This window comes from Typopeltis vanoorti, chromosome 2 (genome assembly GCF_054136105.1).
Source record: "Typopeltis vanoorti isolate ZY-2024b chromosome 2, IOZ_Tvanoo_1.0, whole genome shotgun sequence".
Taxonomy (NCBI): Eukaryota; Metazoa; Arthropoda; class Arachnida; order Uropygi; family Thelyphonidae; genus Typopeltis; species Typopeltis vanoorti.
This window is the reverse complement of record NC_143550.1, coordinates 92,045,854-92,071,674: the sequence shown is the minus strand read 5'-3', so window position 1 is coordinate 92,071,674 and position 25,821 is coordinate 92,045,854. Positions and strand designations below refer to the sequence as shown.

Below are 25,821 nucleotides of genomic sequence, written 5' to 3'. Positions count from 1 at the left end.
AAGGACTCAGAAAGATTTCTTAGAAAGGACTATAGGAAAGAGAGTTATTGTGTAGAAAATTATGAGTGGAATAAGTATAATATGAGTTTGAATATTGAGTATGTCTAAAATATGTTTAAGAGGATTTGACCCAAGGAGTGATTGTTAACTGAGATTCCAAAAATTTAAGATTATGGTGTGAGATTTATGCTTTGTGTATGGTAATTAAGGTTGATAAAAATTTAATGTGCTTTTCTGTGGAAAGTGTTGGAGTTATCAGATTTGATATATTCTTTAACTAGGTTTGAATGAAACCTTCTATTTTGTATTATTAGTAGTATGTACATTTAGTTAAATAAACCTTGCTATTCTTTAACCTACTTTGTCTCTTTATGGAATTATGCACCACTTGTAAAATTAGTTACGAATCTGGGCAGGAGATTTATAGAAATAATATATGGTCACGATTGCATATCTCGTGTTATCTTTGTTCACTTCTTACCAACTTCTTGATTAACATTCTAATTAATCTAATAGTCCTAAGTGGCACAGTTTCGATAAATAAAATTTCTTAGGACTAAACGAGAGGTTGGGAACGAAGTGTCTACCACATAGTTTTGGCTCGACCCCGGGCTATTCCTTTGTGTCCCAGAGATACCATGTGCCTCACATAGGCAAGGCTTTAAGGAAACGCATAAAATATATGATTTAATAGAGAATGGGACACAACACTATAATCACTTTTGTTGAATATCATTGTCAGGACCTGCAGTACTTTTCTACCACCATACTTGAACATCTCTATTACTATTTTACTAAGGCCAGCTGCCTTTCCATTCTTCGATGCTTGAACAGCCTGAATGGCTTCCTTTGTTGTCACTTCAAATGTCCTTTCTCCTGACAATAGCCAATTATCTCCTCGATATTCTATCCTCTCCTCATATAATAAACCATCACAATTTTCCTTAAAATCTTGAAAGGAAATAATATTAAGTCTTGCTCGAGATGTTTTAGTGGCTTTTACCTATCTCACAAATCACCAGACCTTGGAATAGCAGCTCTATCTCACTAGGTGTTCATTTTCACTGCTCTTTCTGATTCTCTCTCACATACTTCTTCTTTAGCCTTAATTACGATTATTTTCACTTGTCTCTTGTACCCGTCTGTCCTTGAACGGTTTTACTGCCTGATCATCTCTTATACACACTTCTTTTCTTCTATATTCTTCTTCACTTGTTGACTCCATTCTATATTTCCTCTCTTCTCCTCTCCTCTTATCTTCGCTTCCAAGGGTCTCTACAGCCTCATGTACACATTTCTTTAAATCGCCATGCATCTTAGGTGTGCATTCCTCTCTGATTTAATCCAATTTCTGCTCAAAATGTTATGTTTATGTATACACACACATCTTCAGTCCGTGTATATATATATATATATGTATATACACACACACACACACACACACACACACACACACACACACACACATATGAGGGTAGTCTGAAAGAAACAATTGAAAACAATAAAAATATGAAAATACTAAGAAAACATTTATCAGTTAGTAAAAGTCAAATAACTGCAATAAAAGATAAGAATGGAACTACAATAAGGAACCAAGAACAAATCCTAAACAGGCTAGAAGAATTTTATAAAGAACTCTAAAGTGATTCTTCAATAGATAAATCAAATATAAATAACTCTTCTCCATCACATATGGAATTCATCTCCCCATTCACTTCAGATGAAATAAAACAAATATTAAAACAAATGGAAAATGTCCTGGTGAAGACCTAATTCACATAGAATTAATTAAATGGGGTGGAAACAATATAATTCACCATGTCAAAAGAGAGGAAGATACCAGAAAATCGGAAAAATGCTACTCTGATACTGTTATTTAAAAAAAAGAGGACAAAAAAGAAGTAAAGAACTATAGACCAATTAGTATTCTCTCTAATCTGTACAAAATTATCACAAAAGTAATAACAAACAGGTTAACACCTCTTCTAGACTCAAATCAACCAGTAGAACAAGCAGGATTCCGTAAAGGCTTTAACACAATTGATCATATTCATGCACTAAAACAAATCAGTGAAATTGATAGCAACATAATCTGAAATCCTGCTTATAGAGACCAAATTCAAGCCATTTCAGGCCTGCAATAAGTAGGTGGTGGTCTCTCACTGTATAATGAAATTCATCTCCCACCTAAAGACAATCACAAATATACATTCCTGCAGCAAGATTCAGACAGCTATCTTTTGGTTAGAGAGCAAGTATGCTCTCCAACCTCTAACTCAGCCAATCAGGCCAGCCTAGTTGTCAAGATAATTATTGCAAACTTTGTTTGCTTACGCTTGGATAAAGGATTAAACAAGATTATAATTTCCTGGCAATATTTCTACTGCTATATCTGATCCAAAGTATTTTAATAATGAGGTGAAACATGTTTTTTCTACTCGTATATTAGAAATACAGTGGAACCTCGGTTGTCGAACGCCTCTGTTCTTGAACAATTCGGTTCCCACACATATTTTCCGAACAAAAAAAATGCACCGGTTTCGTAACAGAATTTCGGTTCTCGAACAGGCAAATGGCAACCACGTGCTGAGCTAGCAGGGCTTTGTTCAGTGCAGACACCTGCTCGAATTTGCATTGAGTTTTCTTGATTTTTTTGTGTTTTGTTGTTTTTTTTCGTAAATTATATTAATTAAGCCACATGGGGCTGCAGAAGAATAGTGATAGCAGCAAAGCGAAAAGAAAAGTTGTTAGAACCACGATAGAGATGACAAAAGAAATCATATCAAACATGAAAATGGCATTCATGTCTCGAATCTTGCTATGCAGTTCGGTATGTCGAAATCAAAAATAAAGAGGCGATCAAGAGAGCTGATGTTGCAAGAGGAGTGAAAGTTCTTACTAAACAAAGATCACAAACGATTGAAGAAGTGGAAAAATTGTTGCTGATTAGGATAAACGAGAAATGGTTAGCTGGTGATAGTGTTTCTGAGGCTATAATTTGTGAAAAAGCCAGAGGATTACATGATGACCTGTTAAAGAAAAACCATGGTACGAATGCTGATACTGATGTGTTCAAAGCTAGTAGAGGGTGGTTCGAGAAATTTAAGAGGAAAAGCAACATACATAGTGTAGGCATGGGGAGACTGTGAGTTCGAACCATGAAGCTCTGAGAAATATGTGCAAGAATTTAGTGACTATGTAAAGGCTGAGGGTTTTCTTACCCAACAAGTGTTCAACTATGATGAAACCAGCCTATTTTGGAAAAAATTGCTAAAGAGGACCTACATCACTCAGGAGGAAAAAGCATTGCCAGGACACAAGCCAATGGAGGACAGGCTGACTCTTTTGCTATGTGGAAACACAAGTGGGGACTTCAAGGTCAAGCCATTGCTTGTATATCACTGTGAGAATCCGAGGGCGTTTAAGAAAAATAACGTGATGAAAAGTAAATTGCCTGTTATGTGGGGGGGGGGGGGGCTAATAGTAGGGCTTTGGTAACCAGGCAATTGTTTGTTGAGTGGATCCATGAAGTCTTTTCCCCGAGTGTAATAAAATACCTTCAAGAAAAAAATTTGCCAATTAGATGCCTTTTTGTGATGGACAATGCTCCTGCCCACCCTCCAGGCTTGGAGAATGAGGTAGTGGAGGAGTCTGATTTTATCACAGTGAAGTTCCTGCCCCCTAACACAACTTCTCTAATTCAGCCCATGCACCAACAGGTCATTTCGAACTTTAAGAAACTCTTCACCAATGCACTGTTTTGAAGATGCTTTGAAGTGACCTCTGACACACAATTAACACTCAGAGAATTCTGGAAAAATCACTTCAAAATCCTCCATTGCCTAAAAGTATCCTTGACAAAGCCTTGGTGCAAGTGACTTACGAGATGATGAACTCGACCTGGCGGAAATTCTGGCCAGACTGTGTGGCAGACAGAGACATTGAGGCTGAGCATGTTGCTCTTGTCGATGATATTGTGTCTCTGGGCAAAAGCAGGGGCTTGGAAGTTGATAATGCTGATGTGGAGGATCACATGAATGAGCTCACCACAGAAGAACTGGAACATCTTCAGAAGGAGCAGCAAAAGACAGAGGTGGAGGAAATGTCTTCAGACGCAGAGGAAGGGATGGAGGATGTTCCTAGTTCTTTGATCAAAGAAATGTGTGCGAAATGGGGCGATATGCAAAGTTTTGCGACAAGATATCACCCTCACAAAGCTGTAGCAAACTGCATCATAAACTATTTCAATGACAGTGCCATGTCTCACTTCAGAAACATTTTAAAACGCAGGCAAAAACAAATGTCATTGGACAGGTTTTTAGTGAGACAGAGGCCCAGTGTGTCTCAAGCAGAGTTGAGTGGTGCCAAGAGACAGAAAAGAGAAAGAGAAAAAACCCCAGAAGGACAGTAACCTGATGTTTTTATGGAAGGGGACTCCCCTTACTCACTTCCTTCCACTTACGCCATCAACTCTCCTCCGTATGTATAGTTAAAGTGAAGTTAAATTTTCGTTTTTATTTTATCTATTTATTGTGTGTATTCTTTTTATGTAAGATTTTATGCATTTTCATAATGTTTGTATATGATCTTATGCATGAAGTACTTTTTAAAGGTTTAAATAAACAATCATCTAGGGCGAGAACGGATTAATCCATTTTACATTAATTCTTATGAGAAATGGTTTCAGTTTTCGAACAGCCTTCGGGAATGAATTAAGTTCGACAACTGAGATTCCACTGTATATGACTTCTGCATTAATTCAGCCTTGGTATCTTTCTGGGTCTGACCTCCACTGTTGAGTAAACTCCTTTTCTTCTAAAGCCATAATACTTAGAGCCATAATCTTCCCTTCTCTCAGCTGTACATAATAAATATTAGAGATATTACAGTAATTGGTGGAAAAAAAGTATCATATAGTAAACCTGTGCATTTTTTTTGGTCCAGCCAATATCAAGAAATGAAAAAGAAATTTCTTCATATATCAAAGATTCATGGAGGCTTAGGACTTCCAGTATTAAAATTCTGCTATTTAAGCACTGCATCCTCAAAAATCCATAATATATTGCTGACTAATCATACATGGTTACAGCGACTCAAAAGATGAGATTGTTCCTGAATACTATAGCATTCTATGCTTAACTGTAAGGCTGCTACATCATTCTGGTACTGACATTTTTTCCGTTAATAACAGTAGAACTTGGTATAAGGAAATCTTTAACCTCATTCATCATGAACTTCCACACTTGGTACTATCAGTGACACTTTGCTTAATAATTTACTGAATTTCCAAGGATTCGCCTCTCAGAATGCTCTAATAGGGAGGATTTTACTTGGAGAAATGCATATGGTTATCTCCCAGTAAATGCTCAATCGGAGATCCAATCTGCAATTTATGCTCTGAACATAATGTTAAAATAATTCTTATTTGTATGGAAACATTTATGTCCCATTTCACACTAAATTTTTGCTCCTTGATTTAAGTTTTGGTTCTTCAAAACATGCGCCGCAAAGACTGTAAAAGAGAACATTCAAGCATAACTGGCTTTCTTCAAAAACCTCAATTTCCTGTACTGTTTACACCAAAGCCTGGAAAACTACAACATATCCAGAACTGATTTTAAAAGAAAGTAGGAAATCCTCTCCAATGACAGTCATGACTTCCAGTCTTTTGTCAAAACTTTTGACTTCTGTTCAACATTGTTTCCACCCCTAGTACAATTGGATGGTTCTATTAACATTATCATCCAGGAAAAGATATCTTCTTCTTGCCCTCTTATTTCTCCTCAAATTCTTGCACAGTTGATTTTACAGATGTCTCTCAACCATTCCAAACACTCAAAACTCAATGCTCCCCTTTGATGTTTTTGCCAGAAAATGATCAGAAGAATCTTGTCCAAGTCAGATACCAAAAAAACCTCCTTGGGTTCTGATGGCATTTCTCCAGTTGTTGTAAAGGTTTGTATTCCGAAGTTTAATCCCATTCTATGTTGCCTTTTTATTTTCTCTTATTTCACCTATCCTGCAGCCTGGAAATTAGTTCACATATAACACATTCCTAAGAATTTTGACAAACCTCCACCTTCAAACAACAACCCAATTTCTCTCACCTCAGTGAGAGAAATTGGGTAGTTGTTTGAAACCTTAACACTTAACTGCTGTTATGCCCTTTATAACTCTCAATTAATAAACGACAACCAGTATGAATTCTGTCATTCTCAATTAATAGGTGATCTGCTTGCTTACGCCACTCATCTCTGGAAAAATATCATAGAAACGTGTGTGGAATCTCAACTGGTTGCTAACCACAGCTTTTGGATGGGTCTGGCACTCAGTCTATTAAGTAAGCTTCCATCATCAGGTTTTTTCCTTGACTTCAATTGGATACCAGCTTTTTGACTGAATACACACATTTCTAGTGGATGACTCCTCCTTCTAACTGTGCAACTAATGCTTGGGTTCTTCCACAAAATTTTCTTCTCTGTCTTGCCCACCTTTTTCTTTCTATACATCAACAGTCTACTTTGGTTGGCCAATAATGCAGCACTTAATAGACTGTGTGCCAGACCCATCCAAAAGCTGTGGTTATACTGAGCAAACAGTTAAGATTCCCCACACTTTTAAGGGTCTTTTATTCTTGAGAACTAATCCAAGACTCAGTTAAAGTGACTTAGTTAAGTTTGACTCAATCATTCCACTAAATTTTGCATTATGTCCAACTGTTTTATTGGTTCTTGTTCTTCTGCCACAAGTTCTACTTATTCACAGATTTTACAGCCTAAAAACTAGATGAATAACAAAGCTCATGTTTGCAACTGAAAACAAGAAATTACAAGAAAACTGTATGCAAGTGAAACATATGCTTCTGATTCTAAATTATTAAATGCATCCAGCCAGTGATTCTTTTTTGAAAGAAGGCAAATGTTCTGTCTTGTTGGCCTTATGTCCCTAAGATTTTGTTATAAATGTTGGAATGTTGAGTGAATTTAACATTACTATTAATTATTTGTTACATCTATTCTGTTATTTTTCTGCATGTCTTAAAATAAGTTGTTTCCTTTTCCTTAATGAAAAGGAGTTATGTGTTTTTGAAATATAGGTGGGCTGTGCTCCTATCAAAGAAGATAAAGAAGCTTTTGCAATTGTACCTGTTTCTGCAACTGAAGTAAGGGATCTAGATTTTGCTAACGATGCATGTAAAGTGTTAGTTACTATATCTGGGAAACTGGAGAAAGGTTCTATTACTCAGAATGAGCGAAGGTAATCATTTATTTATTTTTAATAGTATTATGCTGTCATCTAAAAAACATATTTATAAAATGTGGAATGCTTCACCATTTTGCATGTTATCCTTGAGCACAGGAAACTTATCTTTTCTGTATTGTTTCAATTTAAGTATATGTACTGCCGAAGATACTTGCTTCTGGGAATGTACATATACTAAAATTGGAACGATACAGAGAAGATTAGCATGGCCCCTGTGCAAGGATGACATGAAAAATCATGAAGCATTCCACAGATTTATAAAATGTTTTCCAGAAAGGATATCATTTAACTATTACTATAGCAAATAGTGACCAAAGAAATATTTGGTTTTAGTGTATGGTTTGCCATAGTAATTTTTTTTTTTTTTAAAATAACATTGTGCTGTGGGATTGTAGTTAGTTTGTTATAGTAAATGATACTGAATGGTGTTTGCTATTAGTAATTTTGTATTAGTAATGTAGCATTCGTGTTGTAATCTTTTTTTCCACAGAACATTTAGTTTGTCCAAAATGGAAAGATTACAATCACAGGAAACTTTGTAGATACCACGTAAAGAAAGAGGAGATAGTTTATCTTTAGAAGAGTGAAATTATGAAGAGAGTTTATTGAACAGAATAATTACAGGCACTGCATTTCTTGAGGATTCTTCAAGTTGGTTTGGAAATACCAGAAATATATTGAATTGGGAACCCCATACTATTTCAGGATTGTTGAAGGGAGGTTTGTATGAATTAAAAACATGTTTGTAAAGTCTGTTGTGAGAAACTTTTTACTTCTATAAAATGTTAAATGTTGAGAAGTTCTTGCTTGATCGTGTGAGTTGGAGCATACAGTATAAGCGTGATGTAGTAGAGTTTTTATGATTCCATTTTTTTTTGTGAAGATGGTTGGCAGATTGAAGTGGTATGTAGTGACCAGTAAGGGTAGGTTTGCAGTAGGTGGAAGTTTTTTGTTAGTTTAATAGTTGGGATAAAAATTTATCTATGCAATAAGTAGGAGAATCAATGCAGTTTATGATTCAGCAGAGAAAGATACACCTTTGTGGATCTTAGGTAGACCATAAAAGTGGGAGAGGTGTGAGCAAGTTAAGTCTTTAGTTTATCTATGGTATCTTAGTCGAGCAGTGAGCTTTTTTTAAGTTGGCTGTTCATAGGATTGTGGTCAATTTTCTGATAAAGTAGGATAAATATTTTCTTTTATATTCAGCGTAATCTATGACACTGATAACTTTCCCTTTATCAAATTTGATAATGGTGAGATGGACTTGGCAGTTGCAAGACTTTAATTTCTGCTAAAGAAATGTTAGAAGGGGAAAGTTCGGATATACTAGTGGCTTTTGTTCTGTGGGAAAAAAAATTACAAGAATACTAATCCTACATTATTAATAAGAAATCTGGACTAGCACGACATGGAATTGACAATGACCACAGAGTAACATGACACAAAAATAATGAATCTTCTGGCTTAGAACACTTACTCCATGATACCACTTTAAGTTCAAATATTTATTTAAGGAGATCATGAAAGTCTTGCCTCATTATGCTAATCTACATTGGAATGACTGTTTTCCCTTATTAAAAATCTGGAAAGGCCTCATTCCTATCAGACATTTTATTTTATTTATTTAATACATATCGATTACTAGTCAGTATGGTTGTTAGCCTAGTGGCTGTGTGCTTTGCAACCTGGGGAAGGAGTGTCCTAGGTTCGATTCCCGTTGGAGACGTGAGGAGCTGAAGGATCTTTCTCAGCCATGGCCAAGTTAGCCAGTCTTAGACGTGGACAGTAGGGTTTTCCCCCAGTTTATCCTGGGGTTTTCTTCCTGCAAAGCAGGCAAACTGACCTTGAGAACTCAACACTATGGACATAGGATACACTGGGGTGTAGGGCTTGACTACCTTGTCCTGTGAATGGTTTGAGGTCCAATGATTAATAAACCATCGACACCACAAGGTAAAAGAGGGTAAAAGGAAGATGAGACAAGATAAGATCCACACATACTGAGCTGTTCTTTTTATACCAAAACACAGCTTGTATTATTTTAAATAATCCATTTTTAATGTTCTTCCATGTACTACTAGCATTTCTGATGCTGATAATGAGCTGAAATATTTGGCAGTTGAAGTTCATTATTTATTTCCTGGTTTTGTAAGTGCTGCAGGCTTGCAGACTATGAAAAAAATCCAGAGTTTTTGTTTCAAGCCACTCTTACATAATGCTTTTATTGACTATCCTGGCACATTCTTGGAAAACTATGGCTTAGATGTTGAACAGAGTGGGAACCAAAGGCCATCTTTCTAAAATGGATCATTTTTGTAACACAGTTACAACAAGTATCTGGCTGTGGAGAATGGAAGTAGTAGTCTGAAGGAGGATTAAAAGTATCAGATATCTTGATACCTTGGAGCGTTATTGTAGTGCCAGATGATACAAGGATTTGAATGGCTCTTTGGTGGTGGTGGTGGGGGGGGGGGGTTTCCACTAGAGATAAAACTTATGTGAGATGATCTGAATTACCATAATGAGAGGTCACTTCAACAATGTACTTGGAAAGAAAACTGGCTTAGAAATGATCCAATTTTGGATGAGTGAGAAGGAATTGTGGTTAGGAGATGAACAAATTGCAGGCTTGGTTGGCTGTATTGTTAGCACATCTACACTCCAACCAACAGGCTGCCAGTTCGAATCTCATTATGGGCGTGGATGTTTGTGATCGTCTTCAGTGAAGATGAATTTCATCACCCAGTATGAGACCAATGGCCTGCTTATTCGAGGCTTGAAAAAATTCCATGTTTGGTCTCTAGAATAGGGTTTCTATACTGTAAAAATAAATGAAAAAATACAAAAGAAGATGCAAAATGAATAAAAATGTATATATATATATATAAAAAAACAATCCTTAGCCCACCCATAGTACAGATGTACTGTAGGTTTATTGGAGCTTTTCATGGGTGAGAGTCTCTTTCAGCTTGGTGAGTGTAATTGGAAAAAGGCAATAGTTGGAATTGTGACATTAAAGTCATCATGGAAGATGACTTCACCTTAAGCTAGTTGGATTGCCATATATCAAGCTTCAAAGATAAGAATTCAAAGAAGTCAGAATGATTTTCAGAATTGGGGGAGCACTAGTAGCCACAGCAGATGAATATATAATGAAATGAAATGAGGCAAGAAATCTTAAGCCACAAAGAGGTTCAAGATTAGACATTCTCTGACAAGGAAGTGTCATAGTGATGGAAGAAACTGTATACAATATACATATTATGTTATTAATAATGGTTGACATGTACAAAGAAGCAGAATTTATTAACTCCATTGTATTTCTTCCTAGTTACAAGGGCATCGTTTAGGAAAGAAGAAAGATCGACTGATAGCGTTCAAAACATGATTCACAAGATATGAGTTACATATGTTAATGAACAGAAATTTTATTGAAACATAAAACATAACAAAAAATATACAATAAAATTTTTATTCTGAAGAAAAATATGGTATTAAATTATAAATTAAACTTTTCAAAACATAAATAACAACATTAAAGTTAACAAAAACACAGAATATCTATAGCTTATTATAAACTATATTTTATTTAATGCTTTGTTTTTGTTGAAATGAGCACGTTAAAAAAAAAATCGAGACTGTGTTGTTCTAAATGTGATATAATTTTCGAACAAATTAATCCAGCAATGGAAAAGCTGTCTGAGATAAGACACTTCTTGGTCAACTAGTCATTAGGAAATCAAATGCCATTTAAAAATATTTCCCTCGTCCTTTTTATTTTTCCTTCTTAAAAATACGCGATTTCCTTTCTTGACTTGTGTTAGATCTTTAGTTAAATTTTTTTTTTTTTTGCTTTGGATACACGAGAGGCTTAGGTGTTGTTGATTATTCATAATAGTGCTTTGTGTTATAAACAACACTAAAAAGGAAAAAATAAATCATTGAACTTATTAATATTTTGCTGGTTTTCTACCTGCCATCTTCAGAGCACAAATTTTAACTGACATTCTCATAGGCTTATACGTTGGTTATGCATTACTAAATCACTTAAGGAATTGAACAACGTAGATACGAATATAAATTAAATTACACTTTAATAAATATTTCCGATATTTATTAAAGTGTAATAAATATTGGAATAAATTTTGAAAACGGCAACATCACGTTGCCATTTTCAAAAGGCACGTGCACGTAGGCGATACAACACAGTAACTGAGAAAGTTTATTTTTCACTTGGTTAGAATATAATAAATTTAGTTTAATCCTTTATCCAAGTGTGAGCAAACAAAGTTTGTGCCTGAAGTATCTTCAGGACTGGAGTAAGGTGGTACAACACCAGGGCAACTTGAAAATAAACTTTCAACATCTTTCTTAGTCGCCCTAGTGTTGTACCGCCTTACTCCAGTCCCGAAGCTACTTCAGGCGCAAACTTTGTTTGCTCACACTTGGATAAAGGATTAAACTAAATTTATTATATTCTAACCAAGTGAAAAATAAACTTTCAACATCTTTCTCTAAATCCAGAGTAATTTATTAAATAGGTGGCACACCATTTGGCAACTCCTATAGGTAGAGATGACCTTGCTAATGCTTCTGGCTGGTGTCTCCACTTGGGCCTGGCTCCCACTGAAGAGACCTCAATAAAAGTCGAAACTAGTCTGGGTAGTGGCCCCCTCCCTTAATGCATAACATTAGACATATCTGCAAGGAGATGTGTTTTGCATTATATTACACTATATAAAGTTGCGCCTTCCTCTCAATCACTAATTTCGGTTAATTCAGTTGAATTTTCTGTTTCTTTTTATAAATATTTTCAACTAATTCCATAATTAAATCTGTTATTGTACATTTACTGGTTTCATTAAAATTTCTATAATCTTTATCATTCAGTTTCTTTGGATCATTAAGATATTGTAGAATATCAGAATAAAATGTTCATCATTCCTTTAAGTTAGCTGTCAGTGCTTCTTTAAGTTCAAAACTTTTTCAAGTTTTATTCATTGGACTTAAAAATTGGTTAGTTTATTTAGCATAACATTTAACATTATGCAGCGATATACAATTTCATATTTTCACAACATAATGATTCTACAGCAACTTTTATTGGTTCCAGTGCTAATATTATATGAGACTGTAATTCAAGTTCATTATCTGTCCAGTTGACACAATTTTTAAGCATTGTGAAGCACTCCAACATTGCCAGTAAACTATTCTGAGTTTTATAAATTAAAGATACCAAGAAATTATATACTTAGTTTAATCCTTTATCTAAGTGTAAGAAAACAAGTTTGCACCTGAACTATTTTCAGGGCTGGGAGAACTCGTATAAAAAAGCTAATGACTTCACATTACTTGCCTTAGTATCCCATAAACTATGTATAAGGAACCAAGCTATATGCTCCAGCCCTGTATACCGGTCAACTAAATCTACGTAGTTAATTAATCCTTTTCCCTAGCCGCACCAAAACCTGGTTTGAGAGAAAATTTAAAGAGTCTTGTGAAATGCTCAAACATAACCCTAATCTCAACAAAAATGATGGCCTAACCATTCCAAGAATGTGGAGGACCCATCTACAACCTGTATAATAACCTAAACTAGCCGTAGAAAAATCCCACTACAAGAAGACAACCTGGTGAAGTATTTGTAACATTCAACAGCAACTGAAGGAAATCATATTATAACAATCAGAACTGTACAAATCCAGAAGAATATTAATACATGAGGACTTTAGCAATTTATTGTAGTTGTATTTTTTTTTATATATTTTTTATATATTTTATATTTTTTAATTTTATATATATTTTAAAAATATTTATATATATATATATATTTTAAAAATATTTATATATATATATATATATAGTTATATATATATATATATATATTTTATTTTTTATCACTAGAGGTCAGGCTAGGGAAAAGGATTAATTAACTATGTAGATTTAGTTGACCGATATACAGGGCTAGAGCATGTAGCTTAGTTCCTTATACACTTGTAACCTTCCAATAATGACCTGGATACAGAGGTCGAAACGTCAAGTTTTATTTTATTAGTAATTAATAAAATAATCTGTTCAACACGTGTGTTTTTGTGTCCCTAAATTTATAAATATGAATGATAATAAGGTGTGACACCTATTGGCTACTCGTATATGAAAATATGACTTCTGCATTACTTCAACCTTAGTATTACTCTGGGTCTGGCTCCCACTGATGAGTCCTCAATAAAGGTCGAAACCAGTCTGGGTAGTGACCCTTCCCATAATGCATAGCATTATACATGTCTGCAAGGAGATGTGCTTTGCGACTATGGGATACTAAGGCAAGTAATGGGAAGTCATTAGCTTCTGTATACGAGTTGCCCAGTCCTGAAAATAGTTCAGGTGTAAACTTGTTTGGTTATACTTGGATAAAGGATTAAACCAAGTACATATATATAATTTCTTGGTATCTTTAATTTATAGTGTAACCAAGTGGAAAAACTTCCAATAATATTCTGAGTTTTGGAATTCCATATTAATGATTACTCAATATATTCTTCATTTACAAGTTATTGGAATATATCATCAATTTTTTGTTAATCTGCTGAATATTTTGACTACCATCTGTATCTTTGATATCAGAAAATTGAGTTGTGTGGTTTCTATAAAATTGTACTGAGAATTGTTGTCATCATTGTTACAATCATCAGTATCCAGTAATTCAGCAGCTGCCTTTTTTTGTTCGCCATTGTTATTTTCCACAATTATTTTTACTATAAAGAACATTAATTATGGCTAATTTTATGCCATGTACTAAAGATGATTGACAATTTGCATTGATCAGCTTTACTACTACTTCATTAATGAAGCTCCATCTGTTGTAATAGATACAATAGTTCTGAAAGAAATACCATATTCTTTCATTTTATTTTGAAGAAAGGTTGAACATCTATCAGCAGGCCTAGAAACATCAATACGGCATTATTTATTATTGGATGGACATGAATTTTCATATATCACCACTTAACACATATCCCATTCATCAGATGTTAAAGTAAATGTTTTACTGCAAACTTTACACATTGATAACTCATTGGCTATTTGTTTGATAATTTTGTCTGCATATTAATTGATTTTATTATTATTAATTATTATTAATAATTAATTTTGCATATTAATTTTTCCAGCATTGTGTGAAGATTTAAGAATATATTTATATCCACTTGCAATTGATAATGATTAATAATTTTCACATATTTTCAGATGTACAAAGTTTATTAAATGGGAACCCACCTCATGATGCCATGTGTGTTACTACACTAGAAAAAGCTTTATTAATTGTTTTGTCAAAATACGATGTAATTTTTGATTGAGCATCCAAATCAATTTTAAGTAACTTAAGTTGCTCTCATCAGTTTTTTTATTTCCATCTTTTAATAAGTTAATTTTTTGCTGGCTTTTAAGATGATCCTTTATGTTGCTAATACTTTCACTAACTGCTTTGTTTTTTATATGAGCGCTGCTTAACCACACCTGCATCATCTGCTTCAGGTATTTAAAATAATACCATGGTGAATTATTAACCATAGCTACAAGGGCGGTCTGAAAAGTTCTCAGCCTGACGATGAAAAAACAAATTTATAATTTCAAAATTATTTTTATTTTTCAACATAATCTCCCTTAAGACTAATACATTTATTCCAGCAATGCTCCAGTGCCATTATCCCATCTCTGTAGTGGTTCTCAGTAAGATCTGCAAAATACCCCTCTACTGCTGCAATCACCTCTTGATTCGAAGAAAAACGCTGACCGTGAGGAAGAGATAGAAGTCAGAGGGAGCCAAATCTGGGGAATAGGGTGGATGTTCTAACAATTCATAGTGCAGATTCCTTAATTTTCCAATTGCCAAAACACCTTTGTGGGCAGGTGCATTGTCCTGATGAAAGATGATTTTTTCCTTCTGCAAACTGCATCTTTTCTGACGAATTTTTTCATCTAGTCTGATTAAAAGATCTGAATAATATTGCACGGTTATTGTTTTACCCTTTTCAGATAATTAATAAACAAAATGTCTCTACATCCCAAAACACCAATGCCATGACCTTTCCTGCTGATGAGCCAACTTTGTCTTCTTTGGCACTGAAGAACTGGCTTCTGTCCACTGTTTTGACTGCTGTTTGGATTCTTGTGTGTAATGGTGAATCCAAGGATCATTCATGGTAATAAATCGATACACAAAATCAGTTTTATTCTTGTTAAAATGCTCCAAGCACTGTTCAGAGATTTTCATGCGAGTGCATTTTTAATCTGCTGTGAGCAACTTGGCACCCATCTTGCACAAAGCTTTTTCATTTGCAATTCTTCATGCAAAATATATCCTACGTGTTATTTTGACATGCTTATTGTCTCAGCAATTTCGCACACTTTGACTTGCCAGTCATTCAATACAATATCATGCACTTGATCAATGATTTCTGGTCTTGTTACACTTTTTTAAGTGACGTCCTTCATCTGGATCATCTTCGAGGCTGGTATGTTTAAACTTGGCAGCCATTTCTTAATTTTCAAAAATGAAGGAGAAGAGTGCCCCTAAAGTTTTATGAACTTGAATGAATTTCTTTTGGATTTAAACCTTCTTTTACGAAGAATTTCATAACCACACGATACTGAATTTTATTCATTTCAAGAGATACAGACAACAATTTTGCTTCAGATAGCTGTATAAAACAAACTACTTGATAGAATGACTTGCAGTTTCACATGTATGCTTATGACAGATGTACCAACTTAGAAAAGAAAAATCTTGCTGATAGTATTGCCATCTATGGTTGAAGCCGAGAACTTTTCAGACCACCCTCATATGAAAAATTTTAATACCTCTTTTTATCAAATATGAAATCACATAAAATATTGTAATTCTCCCTTTTTACATTTCACTATTTTGTACAATATTTAAACAAAAACACTACTCTCTGCTCTCACAGTGATCAGTCAGTACAGTGTATGACTGAGTATAATTTTATCTTTGGTATACAGTGTCAAAATTAACATATCTAATTGGTCAAAGACTCTGACTCACAGTACTATGAGTCAGTATTTGATTTATCCTGATAGCCTATGATGATTTTTGCAACTTTGAGACTATACCTTTACTAAATAGTTAAAATAATCATGAAATATTTCATGTAATAATGCAATCAATTGCTAACATAAGCATATGACTAAGCAACCACAAAAGTCATGAGGGTCTGAGCAATTAATTCAAACAAGAAAGTGTATTTATAAAATTAATCAATAATAAAATTATATTACAATATGTATCGAGTTCTTATTTACTGAAATAAATGCTGATAGAAAACACTGAATTTAATAGTAATTTTTTAAAGAATTTTTGTGCCATTCACTGGTACAAAATTCTTTTAAGTTAAGAGCATTTACCAGTGTGCCATTTACTGGCATGCTGGTAAATGCCAAACACTAATCCATAAGACTGATGGTGTATGTAATTTAAGTGTTTATGACATGATTAACATTAGTGGAGTTAGTGTGGTAGATGAGTTATGTAATGCATTAATGTCTTGAGACTTGCATTTTAATTATTGTAAACCAATCTTTTCTTGCTTGGATGATGTCCTCATAACAATGAAAAAATGCATACATATCGATAATTTTTTTTTTGTACATGTATCAGCCATTCTTAATAATATATCTACTATACTTGATTCTTTAAGGCATCTAGATATGTGTCGAGTCTAGTTCGGGTAGGTAAGATGGACTGTGGTTGTTATTGCAGAAATTTAGGATGTGGTCAAAACAGAAGAACAGGTTTAAATGTCTGTACATGATGGTGCACCTGTTGCACCTTGAAGTTGATTTTTATGCCACAAATATTCATGAAGTCAATGTGGAAGAGTTTTTTGTTTTTAATTTTTTTTTTTATTCTATATGAGGGAATTTATTTAACAGACCAACACTAACTCTTTGAATTTATTGTCATGTTAGTACGATCACATTCCAGAAGCATAACACTTTCATACAGTCATTCTTATTTAAATTAGACTAATGAATCAGAAGTTCACAACATTTTTTATATAATCTTTCTATTAAAAAATAGCATTTACAGAGATTGGTATTACCTGATTTCTAAATGAATGTTATCTTGGTGGCACTCAAACATTCCATAGGCCTCTCATTTTCCTCATAATATGAAAGACCATAAGAACAAAGAACATGATATATTTCTGAATGAGATAGAGTAAAAAAAATTCTTTCAGAGAGCATACAACAATGCTAACTAGTGAAGAGATTGAAAGCATATTAGAAGGTGATGGTGCACCTGTTGCACCTTGAAGTTGATTTTTATGCCACAAATATTCATGAAGTCAATGTGGAAGAGTTTTTTGTTTTTAATTTTTTTTTTTATTCTATATGAGGGAATTTATTTAACAGACCAACACTAACTCTTTGAATTTATTGTCATGTTAGTACGATCACATTCCAGAAGCATAACACTTTCATACAGTCATTCTTATTTAAATTAGACTAATGAATCAGAAGTTCACAACATTTTTTATATAATCTTTCTATTAAAAAATAGCATTTACAGAGATTGGTATTACCTGATTTCTAAATGAATGTTATCTTGGTGGCACTCAAACATTCCATAGGCCTCTCATTTTCCTCATAATATGAAAGACCATAAGAACAAAGAACATGATATATTTCTGAATGAGATAGAGTAAAAAAAATTCTTTCAGAGAGCATACAACAATGCTAACTAGTGAAGAGATTGAAAGCATATTAGAAGGTTTACATCATTGAAGTCTGGATTGCTTTTCTGAGAAAGCCCTTGAATTATTCATTATTGAATAGAAAAACCTTATTACAAATTCTTGAATAGAATGAAGATGGAAGCCATGGCATTGTTATAGAAATGAGATTTGAATTGTGACCATTAAAGAGAAATATCAGTTTAATGTCAGTTGGGAATTGGGTTCGAAGCTCTCTGGTGTGAAGATGTGCTGTTACAATGCTCCTGTAAGATCATTGATTTTATACAATCTATACTCTGCAAAAAACAACATGGTTTACTAAAGGGAGGTTATGTTTTAGCAATTTGCTCATATGAAAGGCCTTTGCATAATCTTTGCAAGAGAGTTTAATCTTGTCTGCTGATTTGCATATTTAAGGGTAGTTGAGCTGAGATCTTTACAAGAGAAAAGTCAAGACTGTGTTTTGGTGGCATTGAACATATCAAGGTTGTCCTCACTCCATTAAAAGAAACTGTGTTGATGAATGTTTAAGGCACTTCTTGTAGATGATTGTGTAACCTAATATGTGGCCAGAAGGCATGGCTTCCATTTGGACAGGATGCAAGTTTTCTGCTTTTGGTCTTTATAACAGATTTGGATCTGCTGATGTGTGATTTTCATGTTGCCTTCTTTGGTATAGGCAGAATATAAATCTGGAGTTCTTGTTATGAGCCACATGCAGTAAGTTGGATTTTTTTTTTCTTCAACTGCTTTGATATATTTTTGGTTGAACTTGAAAACCAGATGAAAATTATCTGAACTGAATGGGGGATAAAGGTTCATGCCAGTGAGAATAATTTCTGTCACTCATTCACATCAAATTTTAGGGTTAGATAATTGGAATCAATAGTCAGACCAAGAAAAGGAGGAGTAGAAATTCTGGAGGTCATCTCACTTGGTTCCTTTGTAGTACCAGAGGATGTAGGATCAGGAGTAGAAACCTGTACAAGATTGTGGTCTTAGTTGTCATGAGGATAGGTTATCAGGTATTCGAATGGGTAGATGTATAATTTGTGTTAGGTCATTACTTATAGCAAAGACTTCTGCTTCCTATCCAGCTTGGAATAGGTGTCGGAATAGGGAAGCCAGTTGGACATTGAGGTTGCCCAGGAATTTGGATAGCTGGATTGCAGGTAGTGGTTGAGTTTCATGGAAAGGAATATGAAAGGTTTGTAGACTAGTAAATGCATCAAATAAATGTTACTAAATGGGACAAGGAAACCTTGAGCCAGAGAAAGTCAAAATTTCACAAAGATACAGGTGCTGCCCTTGTGACAAAAGGAATTTTGAAGTGTGTAATTTGGGCACTGGAGATGAACAGTAGTAGATGTAGCTGTGATCTGGAGATCTGTCAGAAATAAAATGTCTGGTCTTGGAAGGCTACACGTGATGGAGAATGTCATTTATGTTTGTGTTAATGCCATGGATGTTAGTAAAGTGAGTTTTTAGTGAAGAGATTCCAGTGTGGTTTGTATGTTATGACTGGTCATCACAACTGACTGTTGTGCTTTGGACTAGTGAGATTAGTTTATGAGGGAAATTCTCTTTTGTCACTGTCAATATTTGTGTCTTCCTAAGTTTAATCATGATTAGATTGCAGGATAGTGGTAACGTGCAATGAGAGAAGATAAACTCTTGGACATAGCATTTTAGCGTTTGTACAGAGAGAGAGAAACCAATCTCTATGCCATGACATTGCTTTGACATTCTCTCCCCCCATACACACACACCACTACTTGGACTTCCTCTCCAGGCATCATCTGACAGAGTATGTGGCAGCGGGATTGTGCACCAGTTGACTAGGAAGCCTCCTGACTAGTACTGACAGGTTTGGGCCTTTGTGCTAAATGGCAGCCAGCCTGCTGCACCACCGTTTTAACTGATGTGCCCTTGAAATGGAAGAGGTTATGGGTCTCTGAGTATGTTTGTCATGGCCTTGAAGGGTATCACTCACACTGCATGAACCAAAGGGGAATAGAAACGGAAACCCACTCTGGAGACCAAACTGGCATTTGCTACATCATACCTCCAGCAAGTCAGGTATTGGTATTTCATCAAGTGATGAAGAACATCTACACTTTGCGTCTAATTGGCATTTCCTCCAACTAGGAAGATATATATCCCTTGGTAGCAGGAATGCTCACTGGTTTTCCGAGAGCCCTTTTGTGGAAACAGGCCACTTTGCAGGAAGGTAGGTAGGTTGACTGGACATGAAGAGGCTGTATATGCATCTCTGCCTATTAGTCTACTTACCTCTGAAACTTCTAAACTTTGATGATTTTTAAATATTTGTTACACACTTTTCTTGCTATATAATATTCATTTTTATCCTGCTCAAAACTAAATGGTTGATCACTTTCTATTTCAAATCAGTGTATTCTTGTGTTTTGAACTAGAATGAAATCATCAACAATAACATTGTCAGTGAGACTTATTTCTTGTGTCTTCTCTCCATGTGAATTGACAAAGCACCTTTATGTTGGAATATGATATTAGTGATAAATCTGTGTTTTAAACACGTATCTTGCATATTCTTGTCGTTATTATTAACTTTGTCTTTTTTCTCCAGATTTTCCCCAAATATTTTTATGTCTGCTCTTCATTTAATACTCTACCATTTAAATTTTAAAGAATGACTGGCTTTTCATTTTTTTATATCAGCTGCCTTCTTTAATGATTCAAAAATTTGCTTCACTCCATTATGGACCTTCTGAGACCATAGATACAAATAAGCTTCATTGTCCAATTCCCCCATTTTGAAATGTGCCTATATCTTAAAATTGCCTGCCAATCAAGCATTGCCAGAACACACGCAATTTACAGACATAGAATACCAGTTATGGTGGTGGTGGGCAGTAGATGGTGTTGATTCGTAGTAGAGGTTCGGTGTAGTGGTTGAGATAGTTGTAGGTATCCTCCCGCGATGAGTCTTCGGACTCCTTGGAGGTGTCAGGAATAATAATAATAATAATCATGAAGTTTATCTTAGTGTTTAGTGTCTAATGTTATATCTTCTCCTATTTTTCCCCCTGATGAAAAATAGGAGAAGATATAACATATCTTCTCCTATAAATGTTTTTTGAATATAACATACCATATTCATTGTTTAGCAGAATCTCATCTATTTTTGTCTGTTTAGGTAAGGTCAGTTATGCTTAATGCAGTACTTCTCTATTTCTTCTGCAGTTTAACTTCTATTTCATTGATATATCTTATGTTGATGGTACTTATTTTCAGTTCTGTTGAAGATAGGTGCCATCTGCATTTATTCTAATAACTGACTTTTCACACACATTCTCTCACATTCCCTGACATAAACATGAAGTGCCTCATTTAACCAGATGGCATTCCATCTGGCATGAAATGTTATTGTGTTGTATCATCATTTTGTTTTGGTTTAGGTCAGGTGAGAATAGTTTGCTCAGCTGAGTCCCAAATTACCAGCCCATCCTCTTTTGTTCAGTATTCATGTGAATACCTGCTAATGGAGTACACTGCAAGGTGAGGATTGGACATTAAAAGATATCTGTTTTTCATTTGACTGCCAGCTTCATATTGCAAACAGCATTTATGCTGATTATAAACATAGCAAAGTACTGAATGAGATTAATTGCTTGAGTGGATTAATCTCCCTACTGGCCGAGGTGGATGAAATATTAAGACCAAATTGCACTTCTTATCCATGTTATTCAATAGATGTTACAGCATTGTATCCAGATTTAGCTGGGCGTTTACAGACATTGTGGCCAGTTGGGGGATTAATGGGATTTTGTTTAAATAAAAAAAAAAATAGAATTTTGAAAGTGCATTCAAAGTTTAATTATTATCATTTAATAAATGTAACTAAATTATTCTAATGAAAATTTCTAAAATTTAAACAATTCTGTAGTGAATTTCTTTTTAAATCTTAATATTTTCTCTAGGTTTGTTACACAGATTTTACAAGAAGTGATATATTTTGTTGCAAATAAGGAAAATGATCCTAAAAAGCCAGATCCTTTAGAACTCATACTAGCACATCCTAATCGGGAAAGACAAAAGTTGTTGAGAGAGCAAAATATACTTAAGCAGGTATCTTGTTAATTTCATGTTGAAATTTCCATAGTTGTTGATGTAATTCATGTTGAAGTTTCTGGAACAGAAAACTACATAGAAACTGGAATGCAAATAAATTATTTAATTGCATTCCACTTTCTATATACTTTTCTGTTCTATATACTTCAACACGAATCATTTTGTTACTCTGTGAATTATTTTAAATAGTTATAAGCAAAAGATAATTACTATAATTCTTATAAAATTAGAAGATATATATTTCTAATTTTATAATAATGATATGATGAAATGATTATATAATAATATAAATATCATGACTTTTAACATTATATAACTCTATAATGCTATATGTAATATTACTATGATGATAAATGTATAATTATTATTATAAATGAATATCTAATTCTGTTATAATTTAAAATATTTAAGTTTGCATTAATGTCTTAAGACAATTATAATGCTTTATTCAAATTGAAAATAGAATAATAAGACTATGATGTTAGAAAATTTAACCAAATATAACATAAACTAGAAAGAAATAAAATAACATTCTATGAAGAGATAAACAATTTTAATTATGAAAATACCTGGAATAGGTAAATACATAACAGTTCTGTGTGCTAAAAAAGCATTATAACTTATTAAAATACTTTTGAGTATAGAAATTCCTATATCACTACAAGTCCATAGTGCCTTAGTTAAAAGAATTATAGCAGTTAATTATTCCTATTCTTGGGATCGTGAAAGCAGGAGATTCAGAGGTGATTGATCCAAATGATGACTGGTCTGTGGAGAGCACCTTATGAAAATAGGCTGAGGATTTGTAGGTTGCAAACTTTAGCTGGTGGCAGAAAAAAAAGGACTATTATTATTATTATTATTGTAGGGACACTCCATGGAGTCTGAAGACTCATTGTGGAAGACCCAAACTATCAACACAATCTATCATACCTCTCCTTACTTGAAACCATTAACAGACAGAACACTCACAAATGACTCAGGCAACCCATTCCATTCTTTCACAACTCTCTGAGCAAAAAATCTAGTCCTAATACCCTTACTAGCCACACCTTTCTTCAACTTCCAGGGATGACCCCTTGTTCTGCCCCCCCCCCCCCCTAGCCAAGTGCTGAAGCATTTCCCCTACACAACGATGCAGGGGAAATGCTTAAAAAATACTGTAAAATCCTTTAAGTAACTTGAAATGTTTTCATCATATTTCTTCTTTGCCTATCAGCCAACTTTCACAACCCATTTTCACAAACCTTCAGTCTCTCTCTTCATAGGGAGCATTTCACCTCTGCTTCCTCATCCTGAAAACTCTGTGACCAGACCTGAACACAGTAATCCAGATGTGAACATCTTGAAACTTTATAAAAAAGAATAATAGCTTCCTTATCTCTACTTGTTATCATGTTCTTCAATAATGAAGTAATCCTATGAACTACCTCTAAACTTCAATTCTCTTCTACTACTACTCTGATGCTAAAGACATTTTTTTAATACATGAGTGGCATGAGATAACAAGGGGATCACTTCTGTTGATTATATAAGGGTGAGGTTAGCTCTGGTATGAAGATATTCTATAACATTACCTGTTGTTCACCTCATGGAAAATAGTGAATGAATGAAATGGGCTGTCAAAGGCAGTCACGAGTGAAATGTTGGTGAATAGCTTTGAGAAAAATAATGGACATTGAGATTTTGTGTTAGTCTTTCAAAAGGGATCCATGGAGGCCTGTAGTAGTTGCTATTATGATTATTATTATTATATTACACCTCCAAGGAGTCCAAAGACTCATCACAGGAGGGCATCTACTCTATAGCTGTCTCCACCACTCAATCTACCAACTACAGTGAACCACATCATCTAAACCAATGGCATCTACTGTCCACCACTAGTATTTTCACAGACAATCACAAACATGCATGCCCACAGTGGGATTTGAACCCACAGCCTTTTGACTGGAGAGTGGATATGCTAACCACTTGGCCAACCAGGCTGGCTATATGATATAAAAACAAGTAGAGAAACAGTCATACAAAAAGTTGCGTTTTTCATAACATTCATTTGCAGCAACTCCATTCAGTTTTACAACAATTGAACTTAGAGCCATTGTAGCATACTCTGTAGACATAATTTTGTTATGTTTAATTTTCTATTGAAATAGTATATTTGAAACATCAAATTTTAATGGTGATTATAAATACCATATTGCATTATTTCCATCAAGTGAGGGTGGAATTATTATTACAATTTCAAATTGTTTTGCTAAGTTTTGGCAATAAAAATGAACAAATCAAGACCTGAAAAATGATATCCAATAGTGAAAAAAAAAAAAAAAGTTAAATTTACTGCACAGCTAGAGAGAGAGAGAGAGAATGAAGGAAGAAGATGAAAAGTTGATTTGATATGCATGGAGTTGAGCTGTATATGGATGTCACCCAATGGCTGCTCATATTGTTACATGATTAAAGGAAATTGGATGTGAATGGCCAGTTTAGTGAAGCAGAGCCCATTAAAGTACCTATAAAAAAAGTTATAATGCAGAGACACAGCACCTATTAGAAAGTAACTGGGGGTGAGGTGTGGGATCTGTGTGTGAGAGAGAGGATCACCCATTATGCAGATTGCCCTTATCTGTATTCTTAGTGAGCTTTTAGGCCACCTCAAATGTGAGAAAAGTGGTCTGTGGTCAGTCAGATTTGGGAGTTATAGTGGTAGGAGTAGAACAAGCAAGAGAGAGAGAGAGAGAGAGTGAGATGTACTGTTTTGAACAACAACAAGAAAAAAATAACTCAGTAGGCTAAGCATGTGATATTTTGTCAGGATAATCTAGAAAAAAACTGATCTTGACTGAGAATCAAAATGTTATCAAAAATAAAAGAGTGAAGTAAAATTCGTCCAGGTAATAAGAGGGATGGTGTTTTGATAACATTGAAATTTGTTAGATTATCATCCACTCCACTTGAGAATGGTGCGTAGATCAGTGTTTAAGAGTGATTATGGAATATGTTGAAATTTGAATTATTCGTAGAAAGGAGGGGATGGTAAATCCCTTAATGTTTTAATAGCCGGGTACACTCGGATCAAATCCATCGAATTATTATTATCATTATTATTGTTCCAGACAACTCCAAGGAGTCGACAGACTCATCGAGGGAGGCCCTAACATCATGTCAAGAACAATTATTCGACATTCACACAGTATCTATCATACCTTGCCTTGAACTCATTCATGGTCGTAGCACCCACAACAGACTCTGGAAGCTTATGCCACTCATTCACTACTCTCAAAGTAAAAAACCTAGCTCTAACACCCTTGTCAACCACGCTCTTGTCCAGCTTCCATTCATGGCCCCTAGTCCTCCCACCACCAGTCATATTTTCAAAAATATCTTCTGGATCAATCTTATAGAAACCCTTCAGTAATTTGAATGTCTCAATCATATCACCCCTCCTTCGCGTATCGACCAATTTCTGCAACCCACAAATCTTCAACCTATTCTCATAAGGTTCATTCCACAGACCTGCTATCATCTTGGTCACTCGTCTCTGGATCCTCTCCACTTCCTCCCCCATCACAAAGAAACCCTGGTGCCCATAACTGGGCACAGTAGTCCAGATGGGGTCTTATCAAGGCTTGATACAGAGGAACAACAACTTGTTTGTCTCTGCATGTTAAAGTATTTTTCAGAAGCCAAGTGA

The 25,821-nt window shown here is 34.6% G+C and overlaps 1 protein-coding gene and 2 non-coding genes across 3 annotated transcripts in view; 2 read left to right on the top strand and 1 right to left on the bottom strand.

Moving 5' to 3' along the window:
- The window catches only part of Itpr (Inositol 1,4,5,-trisphosphate receptor), a 1,112,489-nt gene that overhangs the window by 218,344 nt on the left and 868,324 nt on the right, over positions 1 to 25,821 (top strand). The window contains exons 11-12 of the mRNA XM_090401920.1: positions 7,097 to 7,257; positions 21,980 to 22,127. Of these exons, the coding sequence (XP_090258046.1) occupies positions 7,097 to 7,257; positions 21,980 to 22,127 (309 nt within the window). The remainder of the gene's footprint in view (positions 1 to 7,096; positions 7,258 to 21,979; positions 22,128 to 25,821) is intronic.
- Positions 7,313 to 7,414, bottom strand: LOC150109250 (U6 spliceosomal RNA). Its single transcript, XR_016550565.1, has one exon. It is a non-coding gene; the product is annotated as a U6 spliceosomal RNA (small nuclear RNA).
- LOC150109249 (U6 spliceosomal RNA) lies at positions 7,411 to 7,520 on the top strand. Its single transcript, XR_016550575.1, has one exon. It is a non-coding gene; the product is annotated as a U6 spliceosomal RNA (small nuclear RNA).